The sequence below is a fragment of the Thunnus thynnus genome, chromosome 7, assembly GCF_963924715.1.
Source record: "Thunnus thynnus chromosome 7, fThuThy2.1, whole genome shotgun sequence".
NCBI classification, from domain to species: domain Eukaryota; kingdom Metazoa; phylum Chordata; class Actinopteri; order Scombriformes; family Scombridae; genus Thunnus; species Thunnus thynnus.
In genome coordinates this window covers 22,583,310-22,601,915 of record NC_089523.1, presented here as the reverse complement: position 1 = coordinate 22,601,915, position 18,606 = coordinate 22,583,310, and the positions used below count along the sequence as shown (strand labels likewise).

The 18,606-nt window shown below is 37.7% G+C and overlaps 1 protein-coding gene across 1 annotated transcript; it reads left to right on the top strand.

Moving 5' to 3' along the window:
- Window positions 1–7,377: 7,377 nt before the first annotated feature.
- jam3a (junctional adhesion molecule 3a) lies at window positions 7,378–18,453 on the top strand. The gene is made up of 9 exons (XM_067595004.1): window positions 7,378–7,567; window positions 12,665–12,736; window positions 12,830–12,943; window positions 13,151–13,303; window positions 14,170–14,372; window positions 14,875–14,974; window positions 16,815–16,944; window positions 17,060–17,111; window positions 17,286–18,453. The coding sequence occupies exons 1-9, from the start codon at window positions 7,504–7,506 to the stop codon at window positions 17,319–17,321; spliced, it is 924 nt and encodes a 307-aa protein (XP_067451105.1). The 5' UTR covers window positions 7,378–7,503; the 3' UTR covers window positions 17,322–18,453.
- The last annotated feature ends 153 nt before the right edge of the window (window positions 18,454–18,606 follow it).

Here is an 18,606-nt window from a genome sequence, read left to right as displayed (position 1 = left end):
AAACCTCTAATCCCAGAACAAGTCAACCTCACCGTCTCTGTATTCCCTCTCTGTGAAACAGCAGATGTGAATGACACATGCATTGCATTGGCAGGAGGGCTGAGGGCCTCAAAGTCACTTTCATTCTCTCCACTGCTCCTCAGATGAGAATCACTTGTCATGTTCAGTGGTCATCAGTAGAGCCTGTGAACAACCCACCCAAATGGTGGCTCGGTGGGGAAAATACAGGAGTAGTGAAGCGCCACCCTTCGTCTTTTTTAGCGAATTGAATTGCTGCAGTATCCTGCATGTGTGTCTGCACAGGGTATCACCTCAGGAAGTTATAAATAATGGGATATTAAGTTATTTGATGTCCACCCAGTGTGAATCTAATACAGCTCTTCTTTTTGACTCTATTACTGACATGCCTCCATGATTCAAGCTCTTTTCTTTACAGGGCATTTTCAGACAATAGCTCCACTCCTATTTAAAGCACTGCACTTACATTTCAATATCACAGTTACACACACTAAAACATGGTGTTGAATCTGATTCAGCCGGAGTTATCATGTATGGTTGCCATGGTTTCACATATCTCTCTACAGGTATATGTTATCATGCCCTCCCAGAAAAAGCATTGCTTATTTGTTGGACTAATTAAAATAAAAGGACAGGAATACAGGTGATGAAAAGCTGCCTGCTCTGCTCACGCTGAAATCATCAAGTCTTTAAACATTTTTTTTCCTGTAAATCATGCCGTCTTTCAGCTCAGTTGTGAAATCTATTATTATCACGGTGTTAATTGAGCTGTAGATGCAGCTCCTGCTAATTCCTGACTCTTGATTTAAACTGTATAGCATCAAAGTGCCATTCAAGCTCCCTGAATGTGATGCACTTTAATGTGGGCGAACCTCTGTTGACAGCATCGCTTAAGCAAGCGAGAACACAGAGTTCAGGCTACTGTGGCATATTTAGAGTCAGTTATTGTTTTTCAACTTGTGATAACTTTGAGAAACTGAATCCCATGGCAACTAATATAGAAACTATCTGCAGTAGCAATGCAAACTGATTCAGCCTGCCAGCCAGCTGATCAGTGCAGCCTATTCCCAAATGATTCATACTGGTGTAGCTATTGAGGTCAGAGTGATTCTTGGATAGTTATTATTTCATTAGGATTCAAATTGTCACTGATTACCTGTTAACGTTTGCACTAAGTGAATGCAGTCACAGACTCATTTCAACAGAGATTAAACAGAGAGAATTACAGTTAAATTACTCTGTCTTGGATTTCAATCAAAGATGACATTGTGAAGAGATTTACTATTCAAATTTGTTTGAAAAAGTCTTGAAAACTGGGGATAAGAAAGTGACAAGAAAGTATATGAATTGTCAGTCTTCAATGATTCACAAAAATATGTCCACACCGATTTACACGATCATCCTGGTAACACTTTATTTTACAGGTCCCTTAATTTATACTAACTTTTTGGAAAATTTTCTAATTTATAGGTATTTCACTGTTAATTTAGGACATTTTACAGAAAGGGTGGTGCAATTTGGTACAATTTATGAGAAAAAAAACAAAAAAAATGTTAAGTTGGTTTAGTTTGTTTGTTTGGTTTAGTAATGCCCACTCATTATATTTGAGTTCATACATAGTTGTTAATTTGCAAAAATTCTTAATAATACAGACTCTCAATATATTATCATGTTAGGATGTTTCTTACAGAGTTTTTAAGAAAGAATCTAATATGCTAATACATACTGTAGTCTTACACACAAATTTGTACACTGAAAACTAAGTAATTTCTGTCTACTAAAGAATTGTTAAGTCTAATTTATTGAGAATTTTTTCAAATTAACAATTACGTACAACCTGAATATAGTGACCAACCAAACCGACTAAACACTTTTTTTCCATTGCACCACCTTTTTTTGTAAAACGTCTTAAAAAATAATCATGAAACACCTACAAATTTCTCCAAAGATCTCCAGGAAGTCAGTATAAAATTAGAGGACCTGTAAAACTAAAGTGTTGCAATCATCCCCACACAATGCATACGTTTTATATCTGTAAGGTTGATGACTTGCCAGAAGGAAAGGCAATAGCTCACCAGCCCCCCTGGCTGTGTTTTATGAGTCTGTAAAGCTTATCTAATCACACCTGATGGATTATTTGTTTATTTAACTTGTGGTAACCAAGGAGATAATTGATGGTCTTTCTATTATCCCTCTGCTTCTTCCTGGCACAGAGCTTCTTAGTTTGGCACCCAACCTGTCAAATATACATTTGCACTACACGAATGTATCACCTAACAAGGTGAGCACCAGGTCCATCTCCATGAATTAAATCAAGGACACCATTATTTAGAGTAAAAAGGTGACTGAAAAAATATGTTTTTTTAATGGGCTTTAACTAAATGAGTCTGTCACTGTTATCCATGCTGAAAGAAACTTTCCCCCCCCTGCTTCGTTCATTAGTCTTTTCCATCTGATTGTCTTGTCTGGAAATTTGAGCTGCCTCACTATCTGAACCTCAAGCTGCTTCTTAAGGCCTCACTCCTGTCCCGAGGAGCCCCGCTGACACTTCTGGCTGCAGTTTTTTAATGAAAGTTATAGCCGAATGTGTGTCAGCTGCAATCTCCAGTATGTAAAATAAACCTCTAAGAGTGGAGACCAAAAATAGCACATGCATTGTGAGGAATCTCTGCAGTTTTAAGTTGGAATGCAGATGGTAGCTTAAAAAATGAATTAGATTACAGAGTTAGTGGGGGAAAAAAACAATAAGTAGCATAAATATTAGGAGGAGAGGAAAGTGTCTTGCTTCAACAGAACACTAATAATAGCTGCAAGAAGGGGGTTGGGGAGCTCATTGGGAATCTTCAAAGAGCAGGTTCTGACAGTCACAGAAGGTTACTTAGAGATAAGAATATCCATCAAAGGAATTGTGACAGTTATGACCAATATACATCCATATATAGTGTACATTAGCATTTCTTTGAATCACTTACGACATGGAGTGCCATTATCTTGCTCACCCATGTGTCATTTATCCTGAGTATTAAGCACAGAGATCATGTGTTACAATAGCTCAACGTGCACTAATGTGAGTTTTTTGCATTATCTGATACTATAATGAAATGAATGAAAACATAATATGTTATGCATAGGTTTAAACTTTGGTTTTTAACAGATAGTTCAACAGATTTAAATATTTTTGGCATTTGTTTAGTTGTATGAGGTTCATTGTCCCAGAGCAGGTTTATAATACCTCTCAGTCCATTTGAGCAGTGTATCATAAGGAAAGGTTTTAATGCCAGTTCACCACAACATGTTTTTAAAACATTTCTGCAAATGTTTGAATTGAGAAAAACAGGAAATATGTATTGTGGGTACATTGCAGAATGTTCTGCAATAATAAAAAACAATTTTACTAAAGTACCTACTATATAATGCTAGCTCTGTATTCTTCTATAACCAACAATCTGGGAGATCTAGGAAGCTTGCTTTTTGAAGAACTTCTATTCTTTAGAGCAATTACATTTGAAGAATCTAATATATTTAATTAAATCTCAAGTAACATATCTGGGGATGAAAAAGTTTTTACAAACAAGTGGTGAATGAAAGTACAAATTATTAACAAAACAATCATGTAAAATGCAATATGTAGGCCGTCTATTACTATTAAGCAAAATAATCTCTGCATGAAGCTTCTTAATATACTCTAGATGCCAGAGCTCATAGGAAAGCCAATAAAGTATGAACTTCTTTCATTTATTCAACCTGCAGCACCTGAGTGTAATATTTTTCTTTTATGTAAAATAAATCTGCCGTTTTTCACTGTACATTTAGCATAATATTGTAGGCTGTTATGCTTTAATATCCTGTGTTTACTTCAGCACAGTGCGCACCTCAATAATGTTAACCCTGTCTGTCGGGCTTGTAGGAAAAAAATAGATTGAGAGATAGGAAACATTAAACTCAAAACCAACAGTCATGTGTTCTTCACAGCGTGAGAGATACTGTGTATATAGTGCAAGTGATGCATGGAGGCACAAAGAAATAGTCACCACCTCACGCAACAACCAGAGCAAATGAAGGTGCCAATAAGCAATGGCTGCAAAATGATTAATTACTGATTTGGCTCAGCATGAGATCACCTCATATGACTGAACTACTATATGATAGAGCTGAATATCCCGATTTCTCTTTCAGATTGTGTTTCCTATTAAAATTACAGTAAAAGCAAGGTCATTGAGTCTACCCTCAGAGAAAGAAACAGGTTATTTCTTTCTTATGTCACTGAGTCTGTGAAACAATTTAAATGCACAATTTTCTATGAGATGCAACAAAGGGCAGCCAGAAGGGGACTTGCAACAGAGGAATGATTGCCTAGCAACATATACTACCAACACTGCTACAGTGGAAGTAGGAAGGATGGCCTGGTGGTGCAGGAGAAAAGGCCAACAAGTTCATTTGTCTTATTTTGCTGTTTTTTTGTGTGTGCGCATCTATTTATCTTTTTAAGTGGGTGGATCAGAGGGTTGAATTTACAAGAAACACACTTAAATTCAAACATAAATCTTGGAGTTTAATTTGCTGTGATAATGTTTTATCATTTCGCTTATGACTGCAAGTGGAGATAGTATATTATAACATCCCCTATAACATAGCAGATTTTCTGAAGGGTTACAAAACTGACTATGAATACCAATATAGTCTATATAATATAGATATTGCTGTGCCTCTTTATATTCAGTATATCTGTTGTAGTGACAGCTGCAGTAATGTATGGTTTTACACTGCCACCTGCTGTTCATTTGCAAGAACCCATGCAGCTACTGTATCTCTGTACTGTAAAAATGAAAGAAAAAAAAACAACTCGAAATTAAATTAAATTAATCCACCAATATAGGCCTATGTCATATTACTTACAAAGAATACTACTATTTGCATGCAGAACTCAGATATAAAAATATTCTGCTTATGTTTTCATTTGATTTTGTATTTTGCACCACCAGTTATTTTATATTGTGCCTTTTTCCTTTTATGGTGTCGGGTTGGGAACAATTTCATGGATTTTGAGGAAAAATTGGTGATGACTTAGAGATCACATCACAAGCACATTGGCAGACTGATGTACAGGCATTTCCTGTCTGTGAGCGGTCCATCTTCCGCCCTGATGCCCTTGTAGTGAAAATTACTGTTACGCGCAGCCCTCAGTATGGTCTTACAGGCAACAACTTTTCCCCACCGTTTCAGGAGATAGATAGATAGATAGATAGATAGATAGATAGATATATAGATAGATAGATAGATAGAGAAATGTTATGGTAGCAACTAATAGCTTGCATACTGTAGGTTTGCAGATAAGTCAACAAGTATATCTTCAAAATGTCAATTACACATGCATAGCCTATATTTGGCCCTGTATGCATTAAAAAACAAGATGTAAAGATGTAAAAATGTCTCTCTCAAGGGTTTGCCTTTGTTTTTGGTTCTGCCCCCTAGTGTATATGGTCACCTTACAGTATGTACAAGTATGTTCCCGGCAGACAGTACTGTACCATGACATATGCACATATTGGAAAGCTCAGTGTTTAGGTTTCACTGGAGGTAAGGCTCATTTATGGTAGGTCGCTGGACACTTTTGATAAGTGTTGCTCGACAGAAATGATGTATTTTCAAAAGGAAAAAGTGTTGCTTTACATTTTCCTTTCGTGTCACTTTCCTTTAATCCCATTTATAGGGGTTATGTGTCAGCTTCTCACACTTATCTGACCTGAGTAGCAACTAAAAATGTTATGTTAAACAATGCTAGGGTAGGTCATTAGGAGCGAGAGGCTTAGTTCATCAGACTAGTGGGTAGCACAAACTGTCAGAACACCGGTCTGGATGATATGATGAAACTAAACAAGACGTTTGGGGGATCTGGTTACCATGGAGCAAAGCATAAATTGAAAATGTTGCATGACTCTTTAATTGCTGTTGAGCAACACTTGGGACATGCAACCTACCATAAATCAGCCTTTAAGGGTTTCTGTCTGGATACAAAAAGGACAGAATTTAGGGCTCTCTTTAGCAGTTGCTTGTTGTTGCAAAATATTTTTTTAATCAAATATTCATTTTTAATCAATCAACTTATTCACTGAAATGGTCAGAGCTGTCTCTGGCCAAGATTTTATAAATAGTTATCAATCCGACTACCCCTTTTGACCAGACACCAGCAATAACTTAACATTATAAAATAAAATCTTTTATTAACTAATAACTGCTCAGTATAAAAAAAAAAGTCTTTCAAATTTCTCAACAAGAAGGTCTAAACATATTTATACATATATTTGTATTCATTCAATGGCCTAAAAGTAGTAGAATTTATATGTGGAGAGAATATAAAAAAATACTGGGATCCGCCTATGAAAGTATAATTTTTAATAATTGATTTGGGTTCTTAAAATATCCAAATTCCCAGAGAAAGTACAGCAGAAATGACATAAGTGTTCTCAGGATAGTTACAGCCTTCATAGTGTTCAAGCTCATTGGCTGAAATAGTTTCTCACAGCTCACTGCATCCCAACATTGTCAAGTTATATTGTGCATTTAATATTTTACCAGGCCATATTCCACAGTGGTTCACTTGTGGGTAAGTAATATTTTAGCAACCTTATTTTTTTGGGAGAACAAGAGGCATTATTTCTTCCAAGGACAGGTTCACAAATTTTCAAGTTCATTTAAAAAAAACAGTCAGATGCCCATATGAACACTGAAAGAGGTTTTGCTCGCTGTAATCATTCTTCCTCATCATACTGGCTATTAAAAGGTATCCTTCAAATGTGCATGTGGGCCAAAATCCACAGTATGTCCACACAGTCTTTGAAAAGTTTATCTGAAGCTTATATGAGGCTTCAGCTGTCTTTTTAGCATCACATTTCCTCTTTGTGTTTTCTTGGACAGTGTTTCCCTGTTGATCTGGAAGTATAGTAACAAAAAGAGGGACTTTGGCAATAAAAAGACTGTAAGATATCTACTAGATTCGACTCTGGACAGCTGAAGCTTCATATTAGCTTCAGATAAACTTTAAAATACATTTTTGCACAGAAGGAGGCTTGCAGATTTTGGCCCCCATCACTTACATTGTAATTGCATTATGAAGGGATCCTCTAATGGCCACTATGAACAGGAGGAATGATTGTGGCAAGAAAAACCTACTTAAGTGTTCACTTGGCACTCGACTATTGTTTTTAAATTATCCTTAGGACATTATTAGATTCGTCTCCAGTACAAACAGAACCACTAGAGGGCCATGGCTACATTTTCTCCACGACAACACTTTGAGATTTGTGAGTAATTTGGAGGAGGAGTTCACACTTGGCACCGCCTCTTGCCTGTCAGACAGCGCTGAGGACTCAGCTCCAGAAGCCCTTGTAGCTATGGAAACTCGTCGATGGCAACATCCACCAGTCTTTTCTGCCTTCATCCTCATACCTCTCAGAGGTGCTGAGTGTGTGCAATTGTAACCGATAAATGAGACACTGCAAGATGGCGATTGTGCGACTGATAGCTTGTTTTCTTCTTTACACCAGCCTAGGTAAGCTATTTTCCCTTCTGACAGTGCTATTATCAAATCGTTTGTGCACTTAACTAGGTGCGGCTGCCGTTAAAATCAGAGCTGTAATGTGACTGACTGTCACCGCTAACGTTACACCAGACGTTGTGCTAGCTTGACACAAACAGGTTGAGCAGAAAGAAAAAAAGAGCATTATTGTTAACTAATTGTTGTGGTGTTAAGTACATAACGTTATAACGACTGCTCTTGTTTCCAGTAACGCTAACGTTGCTGTTGTGCGGCTGAAACCTGAAAAATGACGTCGTCGTATGAGCATCCTTCATGTTTAAACGTTTAATTTATGTTACCGTTTGCTAACCAGTGCCGTTTTCAACAGCGTACATAGTGTTAAATTAATGTGTTTTTAATCATTACAAATGTTTAACCAAGCCTCGAAATTTCACATCACATCGCTCGTGTTTACTTGTCACCAGCGAGTAACTAAATGTGAGGAAATTCTCCAGAGTGAAAACAAAGCGGACGTTACTTTAGGCAAAAGAAAGCGCAGACACATGGAGGGGAGCCTGTCATGTTAGCACTGACATGACAGGTATCAGAAATAACAGGCCTGTAAGCTAGAGCATCTCAAATAACATCTGCTGTGTATGCAGCATAACCACAGGCCCATACAGTTATAAAATCCATATCTCATTAAGATGAGATGTGAAATCCCAAAGTTTTAATGCCATAGTGCTGCCCAGCTTGAATCTCATCCAAGTGGTGTATTTGTATAGAGGTTTTGTGGTGATTGATGATGGTGAGCGTGGTGTTATCAGTGAGGCAGGTGGAGGGCAATCTGCTGTACATTAAGTTATGGTGCCTAAAAACCAGCTGGAGCTTTGGGCTTATCAATGTATGAAATGCTGTGTCCACCCCTGGTGTACGCTTGGTGTGAGGTCACCCTGCTGCTGCTGCTGCTGAGGGAAAATTGGCAATGGACTGGGTGATTTCTAAATGGCAGATTACATCAGTAAATGTTGAACTTTTGACCCAGGTCCTCTGCGAGGGTCAATCAAATGACTAAGCGGCTGACAGGCAAAGCTTCATTTATCAGATTGTTGACACTGTGGTTTGGTTGTGAAACTCAGGACTGACCTACGGCCGATGCAGCGCGTACAATGTAGCTAGATGACTTCCACAGCAGCGTGGCAAATGATCAAAATTCAAGGTTTTAGACTATTTTAATAGCCTAAAATTCTACCCTCAAGATTTAGACTGCATTTAGGTTTGAATAATGAATATGAATCAGTATTAGCATTGTTGAATTTATGCCTCATATAATTGGGACACAATGGTGCATACATTTAAATAATTTTATTTAAATTAAGACAAAATGAATGTTTCTGCTTTCTTTCTCTGATTTTGGAGTAGGTGTAAAACTTACCAGGGCTGCATCTGATGATTATTATCATCATGGATTAAGCTACTGATTGATTAATCAGTTTATCGTTTGGTCTATAAATGTCAGAAAATAGTGACAAAATTAAAACAAGTCTTCAAAACTGCTTGTTTTGTCCGACCGACAGTACTAACTCAAAGAGTGTCAATTTACAATGGTGTAAAACAAAGAAAAGCAGCAAATCATCACACTTGAGTAGCTGGAACCAGGGATTGTTTGGCTTTTTTGCTTTAAAAAAATGACCATAAAGGACTAATTGTTTCATCTCTAAAAGCTTAATGTTTATTCACTGTGGGATCTCGTGGCGTAGAGGGAGTGTGTTTTCTTCAGTGCTGTCATTCATGCGGCCTAGAGTGGCTTCAGTGGACACAAGGGCAAAACACAGTTCATGTGTGTCTTAGATTTCCCTCAAGTTCTTGTGAAAATAAGACCATCTCGTTTTAATCTACTGGAGTGATTAATTGTTATTATGCAGTCACTCCAGTATGCTGTGAATGCCAGTGGTCCTCGGTCCACACACTCCTCCATGTTTTTTGAAGCTCTGTCTTCAGCATATTCGCTGCGTCTGCTCTGCATTGGAATGTCTGGGAAAGATGCTTTTTATAGATGCACTGGATCAACAACTTTTTTTGTTGTCGCAGGGATGGGGATGGGTAATTGTTTTCATATTTGGTGCATAAGAGGATTGCAGAATGTGGCTATTTAAGAGCGCGTTTCTCTCAGAACAGGCTATAGACCTACTTTGCCTATGCATCAGAGACAACAGAGGGATTAAAAAGGAGCCTGTGTTTGCTTTCCAGCAAGCGCTGAGATTATTTTCATAATTCAAAAATATTGTCTTCTCTTTGGCCTACATTGTGCCACAACGGGACCAACAATTGTTGTATGGATGCTTTTATTCTAAGCTTGTATTAGCAATTAGTTATACATTGTCTTGTTAATTGACTGTGGTGATTCTTTCCCACGGCCTACTTTTGGTTTTGTTTGGGTGGAGAAGAACCTCTAACAGGAATCATATAACACAGATTTATACAGATTTTTGATCTTGATTACTTGTAACCCCATTATCAGTTATTATATACTGAGAATAACAATGACAGTAAACTTCATTTATCCTTTTTTTTTTAAGTTTATTCTAGAGGGAGGGAGGGTGACGACATGTAGCAGCGAAGGGCGCCTCCAAGGACCTTCACAGTGTTGCAGAGTGCTGTAGAAAAACAAACAGACTTCAGCAAAACTTAATTAAATGAATCATTTCTTGTAAACGTAGAATAACATGTGACACACTTGTATGTGGTGATGAAATGACTAGAGTTGTGAAAAGCACTGTAGTTTTTATTTTGCGTCTAAAAATCAGACCCTTCCTCCTCATGTGAACTTGCAGTATGAAGAAAAAGCTTCTGCATTTATTGTGGATTTAGCCCACAACACTAGACTCCTAACTGTGTATGAAGCTGAAGACCCCGGGGATTGTTTGTTGGACGAGGTCTCTTGTGTCTCTCAGGATGTCCAGTCACAGCTGGGGTAAAAATAGCTCTTGATGTACAGGGTGGGAAAGTCAGCAACAGAGACGGAAGCTGAGACCTGGGAGTCAGATCTCATCAGAGTCCGCAGCTGTGCAGATACGACCGGATGCTTTGGCAGAACCAATGTTTTCATCACTTTCAGACCGAGCATCGGCTATATGCTGGCTCCCTTTGGCTCAGAGTCATACTGTACATCTCAGGGTCATTCGTGTGCCATCAAGACCGCTTTGAACAAATGCCTTAGCTCAGAGTTAGTCAGAATGCCTCAGGCAAGCAGGAGAGTATGTCTTGCAGTATTCAAAGCCTGCTCACATGAACACTGATTATTATTGTCTAATTTCAGCCCTTCATACAGCCCCCACTGGGAGCGGGAATGCCTTCATTACACAGCATGGGTGCAGTTAGTGTGTTAGTGTAACCAGTAATTACTGCATTTGGAAGTGGCGCAGACACAATAGGTTGGGTATAGAGTTCCAGCGGAAGGTGGAAACATGCTTATTTATCTTTAGCATTTTAAATTGTGGAATAATGTGTTTACTTGGAGTTATAATTTTCACATTTCCTTAATTTGTTGCTGTACACCCCTCCTCCCCCATACTCATTTATTTTCTGCTTGAATCGGCTTTCTGCTGGCCCATTTTTGACACAATTTGTGAATTAAGCCACTCGTTATTAAAATATGACATTTACAAATAGCGCTGATTGCTTTAAGGAGTGCACTCAAGCAAGGAACTTAAAACATAAAATAAGGATTTGTTGTTTGTGCCAGAGGGAAACCAAGATGGTTGATTAAATGTGCTTTGAGTTTAAGCACTGCTAAGTAATCTGTGCTTCTGGTTTGTTTTGTTTAGTGTTTACGACACATTGTTTATTTTATGTACCCAGTCTAAATTAGTGTCACAATTTAGCTGCTCTTTCAGTAAAGCAAGATTTGTTAAACTGAACTGTTATCCTGTTTGAGGGTGTACGGCCGGCTTTTCAACAACAGCCAAATTCAGTATAATTAAGTTGAGAAATTGCACACCACTTCAACAAAGCCATCTTGTTTTTGAGTGAATAAATGTTTTAATAGCACATTTTCCCAAATATGATTAGTTTGAGAAAAGAAATGAGAGCACACTGCTCTAATGGGTGACACATCACTGACCCATTACATCTATTTCTCAGAGGCATATCGTTACCCGGACATTACTGAGTTCTAATGAACAAGTGACGCAGATGCTCATATTCATGTATGTTTTTGACATAAATCTGACATCCCAACCCACCTTCTGTCTGGAAGTAATGTCTCTATTTTTACCCTGGAGGTTTTTGTTTGTTCGTTTTTCTACTTTTCAGCATTAAAATCAGTGTTGAAAGATTGAAATCCTTCTGTATGTGCAGCATCTAGGTCTTCATTGAATTTAACAAATACGCAGTTGGATTTAGGTCTGGTGATTGACGTAGTCATTCAAGAACATTTCACTATTTGGCTCTAAAAATGCTTTGGTTGCATCGTCTGTATGTTGAGCATCACTGTCTCACTGCATTGCCTAAAACTGGAGGCACTGTGTTTAAAAGGCTTCCTCCAGCATGGATGTAAACACAGTAAAACACCCATCAAGCTGAAAGTCAGCACTTTAACCTCAGTCTCTGTTTCATTTCAACAGCAGTGTGCTGGAGTAAAGCCAAAACAACAACAAAAAAAATGTTTCACTGCCCAATTATTTAGAGACACCCCTCCAGTAATATCTGTAGTACCAGTAAACTAACATTTAGAACTTATTCTCTTATGATCTATCACCAGCCAAATGATTAACTAATTAACCACTATAAAGGAGGCTATTCAAACAGTGAAGTCAGAATATTGCTTCTTAGGAGTCAGTTTATGCCAAAAGCCTGTACTACAGAGTACACATGCTCATTAAAAATGTACAATTTACACATTTTGGCCTCGTAAATAGAAATGGGAAGTAATTAATATGATGTGTTTACCCTAAATCAGATCCTGAGGCTCTCTCACTCTCTGAGAGGTTCTATATTTATCACTTTAATCCACTGTTTATTAGGCAACATGCCCAGTTGATAATGTCTGCTAATGGAAATGCTTGTGTGTGTGTGTAATCAGGGTTACTCAGCGTTTAATGTCTCTCTTCCCTTTTTTTTTTTCTGCAGGCCACATTCCATCATCACTCGGGGTAATCCTCCGAACCACGGACAAGATTGTTTGGGCAAATGAGTTTGAGCGTAAGTTGCTCCAACCTATTTAGCAAAAGTAGCTTTTCTTTTCCTGATTTGGGATGCCTGTTCTTTCGCTCATGCTTTCTGTTTTCTTCACAGCCATCGAACTGACCTGTTTAATAGAGTCCATCTCAACTAACAACCCGAGGATTGAATGGAAAAAGATTAAAAATGGTGTCCCCAGTTATGTGTACTTTCAAAACAAGATAGCAGGTAAACCGCTCGGAAAACTCTTTCTTTTTGAAAACCCTATCAACCAGTGGACCACCGCATTTCAAAGCAATGTCTCAAGACTCAGAGCTTAGCTGAATGAATGGTACCTTGAAAGAACTTGGCATTGAATTTTGTTTTTGAACTGTGAAGTCATGCTGTGTATTTGAATGAGCAATTGTAAAGTGTTTTTTTTCTTCCTCTGAAAAGGGGACTTGGAGCACAGAGCACAGCTCAGAGAGCCAGCCAACATTCTGATCTTCAACACCACTCGGTCAGACACTGCAGAGTACCGCTGTGAGGTGGCTGCCATCGATGATCAAAGGGACTTTGATGAGATACTCATTAGTCTTGCAGTAAGAGGTATGGCAGCAGAGTCTAACCACACCATTGACCTGTCTACGATTGTCTAAGACTCATAGTGCATCTGGATTTATAATCCTGTGGGTTAACATATCAAGATAAAATTATGCTGCACTTCAGACATTTAAGACAGATAGATAGAATTGATATTTCAGGATTTGTGGGCTGTTACACTAATTTTAAAGGAGCAGTGAACCATTTTAGGAAATATACTCATTTGCTTTCTTTCCTGAGAGTTAGATAAGAAGATTGTTTCCACTCTTATATCTGGCCTAAAAATATGAAGCTACAGCCAGCAGCCAGTTAGCTTAGCTTAGCATAAAGACTGGAAACGGGAAAGCAGCCAGTCTGACTCTTTCCAAAGGTGAAAAAATATGCCTATCTGCACCTCTAAGCTCACTAATTAGACATTATATCTTGTTCATTAATCCAAAGAAAAAACGAAGTGTAAAAAACAAAAATGTGTGTTTTTATTGGGTGTTATGTGCTTGACTATTTTTTGGCCAGGTGCAGTGCCTTTCTGGAGTCTTGTTTTACAATGAGCGATTGCTTTTAGAGGTGCTTGTAGGCAGATTTTGTTACACTTGGACAGAGGCAGGCTAGCTGTTTCCAATCTTTATGCTACACTAAACTAACTGTCTGCTGATTGTAGCTTTATATTTAAGGGACACATATGGGAGTGGTGTCAATCTTCTCAATTAACTCTTTAAGTCATTACCTCAGGCTCTGCTAACTTGTAATGGTTACTTGTCATATCTGGAGTGATTGATGCATGTTTTTTTTAAAGATCTTGTAAAGGTGATATTGCCTGTAGTAGATAGAGGTGTTTTTCAGTATTTCTCAGTTTGGTCTGTGTCTACATGCAGTGAAACCTGTCGTACCGCGGTGCAGCGTGCCAGAGGCAGTCACAGTGGGAACGTCAACCGAGCTACGATGTCTGGAGAACGAGGGCTTCCCTGCATCTCAGTACCGCTGGTTCCACAACAATGAGGAACTTCCCCAGGACCACAAAAACAGCCCAAAGTTTGCCAACTCTTCTTACAGCATAAACCCTGACACTGGAGGCCTGGTAAGAGTTACTGTAAAATCAACGTCTTCTCTCTGCGTTACGATCTTTCTAATGGCCTTCACTTCTTTTTGTACTGTATGTTTTACTACCTGACTGTCTTGTTGGTGGATGGGACTTATAAGCATTAAGGATGCTCAATTACAGCTCTAAAGTATGTGAACAGCTTAATCTGAGCAAAACCTAAACCATCATATGACTAACAGCAGTATTAATCCATGCATCTAAAGCCAGTGAGGAAGCTAAACCAGAAAGGAGGATAATGTGGCATTTAAAGTTAAGATGATGTGTTTATGGTTTACTTAAAAGATATAAAAGCTAGTTTTACACATGGCAGAAATTCAGTAATGTTAAGTTCATATCATGAAATGTTAAAGCAAAGTTCAAAACAACCACTCTTTAGAAAATGTCAAGAATTTATTCACAGCCACACATCCTTCAGTATTTTTGCTGACAAGCAGCTATGTGTCATTGCACTGAAAGATGTCTAAAAATGTCTCATCAGAAATTTCGAAGGGTGAGGAAAGAGGACGCAGGGGAGTACTACTGCCAAGCAAAGAACGATGCCGGACATGCACAGTGTCCCCCGCAAATGATGGAAGTCTGTGAGTGACGTGTGTATGAATAAGCAGTTTTGGAACTTACTTACTGCAAAGTTTTGAGGCAATTTCTGAGACTTTTTGAGAAACACCAGCTCATATTACGTATGTGTACAGTATTTTATACAGGTCTATGTGGACAGTACTTGGAACACAAGGCAGACTCAAAAGAGTATACCACAAATGAAAAAGAGACAGCAGACAGCTAATGTGTTCAGGTGATCTGCTAGAAGCAGGAAAGTTGTCACTACTAGTGGACAGGTGAATCATGGCAGGATTCACAACTATAGGTGATTCATTCATCCAATTTCTATAAAGGCAGGCTTAGTTGGTGCATATCCCAGCATGCATTGGGTAAGAGGCTGGGTACACCCTGGACAGGTCAAAGGGCTAATTGTGGCTTCAAAACGGTTTGTGTTTACCATGATCATGAGAAGAATTCTCTTTTTAAAATTTTATGCATGTACTAAAAAGAAGTCGGGACACACGCACACTGTCTTCACAGTGGCTACTCCACCAATGCACCTGTCACAAAGACTACACAGGTGTGCAAGAGATTTTTGATCATCTAAAATTTTATGCACAAAAATAACTATTTTAGTTTTTTGTTACTATTTCTCATCACTAAACATGACTTTAAAGGACAAATAACACAAAATCATGCAACATTTTTGAATACGCAACCATGCTCTCAAGACTACTAATATGCCAAGCATATTCAATTCAATTCAGTTCAATTTTATTTATATAGCGCCAAATCATAACAAAAGTTATCTCAGGGCACTTTTTTTTTACAGAGACCCAACAATTCCCCCAAGAGCAGCACTTGGCAACAGCAGCAAGGAAAAACTCCCCTTTAACGGGAAGAAACCTCAAGCAAAGGTCGGCGGCCATCTGCCTTGACCAGTTGGGTCAGGAGAGAAAGAGGGAGGCAGGGGAGAGGGGATAGAGAGACACAGAGAAGCATAATAACAACAATAACAATGATAATAGATATATGACTAGTAATAGTAATAGCAATAATGACATATGCAGTACTTCCCATGTCAAAAACACTGTACTTCCCCACGACTTCCATTTGAAGGCAGCAGACAGACAACTAAACCCGCCTAATCTGCATCCCTTGGCAAGCAAAGTCCAGAGAAAGACAGAAATGTCCCAGCTGGCCAAGTCCGTTTGAACCCAGGACCAGTGAGGCATCAGCTAAGCTAAGCACTAAGCAACCTAAAATGCTATTTTGCAGGTGAGAGTGAGTAAACGGAAGAGGATACAGAGAAGAATGGAGGATGAGGTTCAGGCTATTTGTTGAATAGTTATTCATATAGTTGAAACTATTTTGTGATACTGACATAATGAATGAAATTAAGAATTGTGGGAATCTTGATATGTTGCAGAAAGTCTTTCAACTTTATAATCAGGTATTCCTGTGTTAATTTTAGTTTTTTTTTATAAGGGCTGCAGATATAGATTGTTTTCAGTGCTGATTATTGTTAGTTTCTTGATTAATCATGTAGTATATATCATATCAAAATTAGTAACTATAGTCCATCCATCACAAGATATTAAAGCCTTTAGTTTAGTTGGAACCTGCCATATTAATGTGGCCAAAAAACAAAGTATTTGTTTGATAATGATGTGAAGCAATGGAAACTGAATAATGTGAAACAGAAAAAGTGGAAGAATAGCATAACTAAAAATGGCTAAAATGAGTCATTGATTGAATAAGTTATCAAATCATTTTGAACATAAATCACAAAACTTTGTAGCTGTAAGTCACTATTACAGGCATTGATATCTCTCAGGTGGCCTAAATTTGTTAAGATCTCATCTGTGTGTCCTGTTGCAGATGACGTTGACATCCTCGGGATTTTCCTCAAGTCATTCGGTGCAGTGATTGTTTTCTTGATCTTGACTTGCTCCATTTGTCATTCCCTCAAACGTGGCTGCTTCTCCAAAAAAGGTCACAATGAAAACAAGTGAGTATAAACTACATCACAGAAGAAGGAAAAGAGGCTGTTTGTTATTCTGTATCCAAGGCTTCATGTCTGCACTATGTCAAGACTTCTGTGTTTTATTATTTATTTATTTCAGCTTCAATTGGCCAGCACAGACTGACGGTGTCGAATATGGTGATGCAGATGAGGTAAATAAAAACTGCAAAATTCGTTACGCTTCATTTTACGAGAGATTGAAGTAAACACAAACACTATTTACCGCATGTTAAAGGGACATATTAAACAAAAGCAAAAAGTTCAAACAGTAGTCGTGGAGTAGGAGTGGAACTGTATACTGATTTTATAATTTGTATTTTTCAAAGGGACATTTTCGCCACAAGTCTTCATTCATCATTTGACAGCTGAGAGAGAGGATAAGATGGAACCAACAAAAAAAAAAAACCCGGCTGAGGTTAACTTGAAACAATGATGCTCCAGATGGTAAAGTTTGAGGTGTAACATGGCACATTATTCTCTGATGCACATCAAAATCAAATCAACCAACTTGCCAAAGTAATTTTAATATCATTTTGTGACACTGTTTTTATAAGGTAAAACAGTTTTTTTATTTTTTTGGTAGGATTAATTTTCATTTAAAACACTGGGTTTTTACTTGTTTAGTTTTTTCTTTTTTTAATTTAGATTTGATTTCCTCATTTTCTATTATACAATAAAACCATTTCAAAGCTGTGAAATTTCACAATTGGCCCATGCTCTCATTGCAAAAGATGCTGGAAGCTACATTCCTTCACAGTTTTTGAACAAGTTCTCTTTTATAACTCTTAAACTTTTTACTGTGTACACTGAAATTGTTTTACAAAACTCCTTTACATTGTCTTTGTTCATAAGATAAACATGGTCTTAGTTCGTTTCAAGTGGCCAAGAGTGGAAACTTGTTTTTGTATATACTGTAGTTATACAGGCAATAAATAACAGACTGCAAAAGGCTGATGAGCTCAGATTCATAAGGCACAATTTATCAGCCTTTATTATATTTACAGATGATAACAAGTATGTACGAGTACAGAGTAACCCATAAAATTGAGTAACATATATCCCACTATGCTGCAAATTCAATATGTACTATAAAGGTGGTGAAGTATGATTTTTAGAGTGCTGTTTCTGTGTATAAGTGACCTTCTGTGCTTTACTAATTATTTTGTGAGTATTGGACATATTGTCCAGTTTTGACTTAGTATTTAATGTACATAATACATTTTTTTTATCTTTTAATTTTCTTACATTGCACTCCATACCTTATTGTAAATACTGCAATAAAATGGTTTGTTTGAAATAAACTTACAGTATTTACTGTCTAGTGTGTTTCTGCAGTGTTGAGCCTGTCAGTATTAACAGTATATCGTTTCAAACATTAGTGTCAATGATTTATGTAAAAACTCAGGAACTGTTGTAAAATGTCCACTGTTCATTTGATATTAATGCTATGTGTTCATATTATTTTGTTACTATTAAATACATTTGAACTGTAAATATTTCATGTGTGTCATTGTGGAAATGTTTCGTCAGACTACATCTGTGTAATTTGATTTTGAGAAAGGACTTGAAAATAGCGGGGAGTGACTGACAAGAAAAATGTGTGAAATCTGAAAAATCCTGAAGAATGCAGTGCAGGGAAAACTGCAA